The 5,779-nt window shown below is 34.5% G+C and overlaps 1 protein-coding gene across 6 annotated transcripts in view; it reads left to right on the forward strand.

The window, feature by feature from the left end:
* LOC111497749 overlaps positions 1-5,779 on the forward strand; it is an 18,544-nt gene that overhangs the window by 2,020 nt on the left and 10,745 nt on the right. For 5 of the 6 annotated variants that reach the window (XM_023148668.1, XM_023148670.1, XM_023148672.1 and 2 more), the window contains 7 exons: positions 567-682; positions 2,205-2,319; positions 2,454-2,582; positions 3,518-3,565; positions 3,864-4,042; positions 4,124-4,320; positions 4,447-4,739. In XM_023148668.1, coding sequence (XP_023004436.1) covers positions 567-682; positions 2,205-2,319; positions 2,454-2,582; positions 3,518-3,565; positions 3,864-4,042; positions 4,124-4,320; positions 4,447-4,739 — 1,077 coding nt within the window. Of the gene's footprint in view, positions 1-126; positions 231-566; positions 683-2,204; positions 2,320-2,453; positions 2,583-3,517; positions 3,566-3,863; positions 4,043-4,123; positions 4,321-4,446; positions 4,740-5,779 lie in introns of all 6 variants that reach the window. The other variant, XM_023148671.1, reaches the window with a different exon arrangement.

Consider the following 5,779-nt stretch of genomic DNA (forward strand, 5'->3'; position numbering starts at 1 on the left):
TTTTTTTTTTTTTTTTTTTTTTTTTTTTTTTTTTTGTCCATGTCACATTTCTAAAGTTAGAGTAGCATAGTGCTGTGTGGCTTTAACTGTTTTTGACAAGGAGGTAATGGACTCTCATTAACATAGAGGACGGAGTACTGAACTATGATGATATGTATCAAGCATTGGGCTCTGCCCTCTCATTTTTCTCCCCTCCGAGGAATCATATGATGGGAGTTGATAGTTCGAAGGTCCATGGGAAGCTTATTTTTGAAATTCAGACTTTTTTGTCTTTTCATGATCATGCTCCCTAACACAGAGACTGTTTACCTGGTTTTGATTAATGATTGATGTGGATACCTTAATAATGTTTTCTTCCCATTAAAGCTTATTTCCCAGCTTGAGAGGTTAAGGATTTATCCAGTGCTTGTGTTTTCTTTTTTCTCTTTTGTTTTGGCACAATTCAACTGTTTGTCGTAGATTCGTTGCTTGGTCCTTTGGGCATTGGGCCATAGTAATTTCCTGGTTAACCTTTAGAACAGCTCTATTCTTATTATTTCACGAAATTTTAATTTTCCTTTTTGCAGATCACAAGTTATCTTGAGCATAAATTTTACAGGGAATTGCGAAATGGGCAACTTCACTCCGTGAAGATCATCATATGTATCTACAGAAAGCTGTTGGTTTCCTGTAAAGCGCAAATGTGAGTTACTTATTTAATTTTGTAGTGGAATTAAATATTTTAAATATTAATATCACTTTCCTTAATATCTTCCTATGAGGATGCCTATAGAACTTGCACCAGGAAAGATAGATATGGTTGAGTGGTGCAAGCTGCTGATACATGCGTACATCTCAGTTATATCAATGACTTTCTGAAGCAAGTAGAACTTGTTCATGGCAACCAAATGAACTCGAACTCGGATACAAAATATATTTTAACCCTCTTCTCTCATTTCAAACAAACAAATTCCTTCCTTTTCAGAATACTTGTTATTGTAGATGACCTTGCATACAAGTCCTTAGGAATTGCTATGCTCTATGAACAAATGGTTGTACTTTGATTGCTCTTCTTTTCACAGTACTTAGTGACCAATTCTACTATTCAGACTTACATTAGGATTTGGGTCCAATTTTCCAAGTTATATAATAGAGGCTGACTTATCTTTAGGACATTGGTATTGCCTGTAGTAGTTATAGGCGGGACAAGAGTACTATGTTTATTATAAATGAACACAAGGTAATTTAATTGTATTTGCACTTTAGTAGCACTTTCATTTCTTTCATTCATTTTTTTAAGCTTCTAGGGTCTAACATCTTTCACTTTAATTTGTATTTTCAAGCTGGTTAAAAATAGTTGGGTATGGAAAATAAATATTTGGTTAAAATATGGTGTAGTTTTTGACTTTTTCTATTATAATTCACATGCTTTCAAATGTCCAAATTTAGTCATGTACTTTTAATAAATATGGCTAACTTTTTTTTTTTTTAATAGTCATGCGGGACAAGAGTACAATGATTATTATAAATGAACAAATTTAGTCATGTACTTTTAATAAATGTCCCAATGTCCAAATAATTATGGCCAACTTTTTTTTTTTTTTTTTTTTTTATAAACTTTAGTCTCTATTAGTCTTTCCTTACATCCTATAAATTTTGAAAAATATATTCACATGGTATCTTTTCTTAAATTTATTATTATTTTACCAAGTTCCATAGAAACTAACTTCGAACTAACAATAAGGACTTCTTTAATATTTATTGAAAGTACATAAACTAAATAGAATGTGTCCCAAAATACAAACATCAAAATGTTATTTTAACCTAAATTTTTTAATGTTTTTTCACATACAGGTTGGATGAAATTATGTATTTGTGTAAATTGTTTGGATTTTTTAATGGCCTCAAGTATCTGTTACGTGTACATCCTTGTGATTGGATTTCAAATTAATATCTTCTGTTCACTTCTTTATTAAAATGTTGTGGTTCATGTGTAAAATTATTTTATATTGTTAGAAGTTTTAAAACACCATAATAACCTTTTAGCCTAATGAGAATATGAATTGAGATATTTTTCTTCTAAGTTCAGTGGAATCTTGTGCAATAGATGGAGAATTGATTTCCTGGTTGATAATAAGCATGCTTATCGATTTGTTATATCTCCTGACTTGATAACGTGACACTTCCATGCATATGAAAGTTGTAATCATAACAAACTATTGCAGGCCTCTATTTGCAAGTAGTTTGCTTGGCATCATCCACGTTCTACTAGATCAAGCACGTCATGATGAATTGCGAATTTTAGGATGCCGAGCTCTCTTTGATTTCATTAATAACCAAGTAAGGTTTTCCAGTATGGTATGCTTATATTTTTTATGATTGTTTAATCTATTTTTGGAAGGATGCGATGAGTTAACTTAAACTTGTTCCTTGAAAATCCTCATTATTTTTATGTACTTTTATTGCCTGTGCAGAGGGATGGTACTTATATGTTTAACTTAGATGGAATGATTCCCAAACTCTGCCTTTTAGGGCAAGAAATAGGGGAGGAACAGAGAGAAAAACAAATGCGTTCAGCTGGCCTTCAAGCCCTCTCATCTATGGTAATCAGCATTGCATTTATTTGGATGTATTACTATGTATTATATATTTATGCACGTACTGAATGTGTTGGTCTTTCAAAGTCAGTAGATTAATTTTGAATCTCTACTTCTTCTGTATGATGGAAAATAGAGTGGAAAAATGATCTTAAAATGATGCCCACAAACATTGCTTTTGTAAGGCCATAGTCTTGACTCACCTAAGCCACCCAAAGGACATTTTGGATCGGAGAAGGTGTCTGAGATCTTTCTTTGGGTTTTGGGAAAAGGAAGTAGTTGAGAGGATTCAGAATAAATGGGTTAAACAAGAATGCAGTTATAAATCTATGGAACCTTCGTTTCTCATTAAAAAAACAAATGCATTTGCAGAACATCTCTTTTACAAAACAAATGTAATGGCCTACCTAGGAAGGAGTTTTTCCATCTTACCTCCTGATATGAATATGCATTGAAGACCAGAGTGGAAAACTACTTTTCAAATCAAAGCCTAAACCAGTCCCTTTGCAATGAGTCCTACTTTGACTCGCTGAATCTGAAATTTTGGGTTGGAAAATGGACCTTTGTTACCACCTTTTCGGGGCTGATCACTATGTCCTTTGACTGGTGCTGTGTTCAAGCAGCAAAGGTTCCACATGTTGCAGGTGGGTATCATCTGCAAAGGAAGGAACATTGAAGCAGAGTGGACTGTAAGATCTTTGAATGGAGAAGACCCAAAGCATTCCTTTTCTGAATATGAAACAAAACTCAAAAAAAAAAAAAAAAAAAAAAAGTTATCCTGAACTAATTTTTTCTTCCAATGTACGCTTTTTTTTTGTACCATTTAACATTTAGATGGCATTCCAGTTCTCTCATTTATGCAATATTTCTGTTGAAGAACCATATTTTCTTTCTTGTCATTTTGGAAATTATTTTCTTATCTGAGTGCGTTCAACCTGCAGATTTGGTTTATGGGTGAATTTTCCAATATATCAGCAGAATTTGACAATGTGAGTTGCTTTGCATTATCACATAATTATATTTTTCTTGCTCTAATTCCTGAAGTTACTACAGCTTTTCTACCCGTGGGAACTGACATTTTTCTCCGTCAAATTGAACAAGTATGAGGAAGCAAGATTAACAATTTAGATAATTTCCTTATGGCTGTGGCATGTGATAAATATGCCTATCTCTTATAGTTCTTATTTATTATAGATATTTTACCTCACACTCATTGTTATTTCTTCCGTTGGTGGTATTAACTTTTGTAAAAAATTTAGTAACATTTTCATCTTCCATGTGAATTAGGTTATATCTGTTGTCTTGGATAATTATGGGGATCTTGAAAATTATGCCTGTTCTTCTGGCCATGATGAGCAAGATACTCAGGATGTCACTGCAGCAGTTTCCCATTCACGTGAACACATAACAAGGATGTGTTCATGGAGGATGATAGTAACTGAAAAGGGAGAAATTGTTGTATCCCTGTAAGTCCATGTCTCAGTATTCCATAATTATGTTTGCATGTCAATTTTACAAGTCTTATCATTCTTATACATATCTAACAGGGAAGACGCTCAGAACCCAGAATTTTGGTCCAGGGTTTGCCTACGTAACCTTGCTAAGTTGGCTAAAGAAGTTACAACAATGCGACGTGTCTTTGAATGTTTCTTCCGTTATTTTGATAACGGAAATCTTTGGTCTCCAAAACTTGGGATTGGTCTTTCTGTCTTAATGGATATGCAATTGATAATGGAGAATTTAGGTAATATTTTCCTTTGAATTTTTTCTAAAGTCGGTGCCTTGGAGATCTAAACTACTACTTCCCACTTATTCGTATATTTCCATAATTGTTCTAGTGGTTCTTATGAAATACATTTATTTGATACAGGGCACAACTCCCACTTCATGCTTGCAATTCTCATCAAACACCTAGATCACAAGAATGTTTTAAAAAATCCTACCATGCAGATTGACATTGTTAATATCGCCACCTCCCTTGCTAAGCATTCAGATGCTCAACCATCAGTGGCCATCATTGGTGCGCTAAGTGATACAATGAGACATCTTCGAAAAAGTATACATTGCTCCCTTGATGATGCTAACTTGGGGGTGGAAGTTGTACAATGGAACCAAAAAAACCAAGCTTCAATTGATGCTTGCCTCGTGGAGTTGTCGAAAAAGGTAATTATCCTTTCATTTGTACTCCCAAGAGCGGTTGTTAGGCCAAAGTTTCCCTTCAAACCGGTAACTAAAGATTCTTTACCGACATCATGGGGTACCAGGAAACACCCGTTTAAAGGCCCCATCAATATAACATTCCCTCATTACTGTAGATAAAGATTACAGTTGTTCTTGAAGAGCATTTCATTGAGATGGCTAGCAGAAAAATCGAGGTATGGAGGAAGAAATAGATATCACCATAATCTCTGGTGATTTCAGCAATGCTGATGACTAGCATAATCGCTGAGCATCTACGCCACCATGGGACATGTGTGGCTTGGGATAAACATCAGCAGTGAATCAGACCTTGAAGAAATATATGAAAATCGTGACAAAGCCATACCTTTTTGAATGATATAGGAAAAAAGAGAAAGAATGGGCAAGGGCTAGGAAGTCAATCCACAAATAGTTATTGCTTCAAGATTTGCTCCAAGAAGACACACGTTGAATAGAGTAAGCTTCAAGATTTGATGGATGGTGGAACGTTGAATAGTTTGGTGATTTGGTAAAAAAAATGTCAAGAGTTTCTTCATGTGTACCGAGGAAAATAGAGTAAGCTCCTTGATTAAACTACATTCAAGCATCTTCACACGGTGGGACCTACTACAAGCTAATTTAAAAAGAGTAGGGGAAATTCCTACAAGATAGTGGCCTACAGTGAGCAAACTATTGAAGGACCACACACCTGAAAATTATGGGCAATTACTGTATAATTAATATCATAATTGCTGCAACCAAGTAGCGGAGTGGCTGAATTCATCGGTGAATGTACTGAGTGAATGCAAGGAATATCATCAGTGAGACAAATCCAGAAAATCTTAAGATTCATTAATGGACTTTCATCTCACGGAGGCCATGACATTAATCCTGAAGATTGAAAAATACTGAATAGGGCAGCTACATAAGCTATACATGGAAACAAGTGATGGACTCACATACTATGTTACACAATCAGTCCCAAAATGACATTAAGGACGGCTGAAAAAAAAAAAAAAAAAAAA

The sequence above is a fragment of the Cucurbita maxima genome, unplaced genomic scaffold (assembly GCF_002738345.1).
Source record: "Cucurbita maxima cultivar Rimu unplaced genomic scaffold, Cmax_1.0 Cma_Scf00024, whole genome shotgun sequence".
Classification (NCBI taxonomy): Eukaryota; Viridiplantae; Streptophyta; class Magnoliopsida; order Cucurbitales; family Cucurbitaceae; genus Cucurbita; species Cucurbita maxima.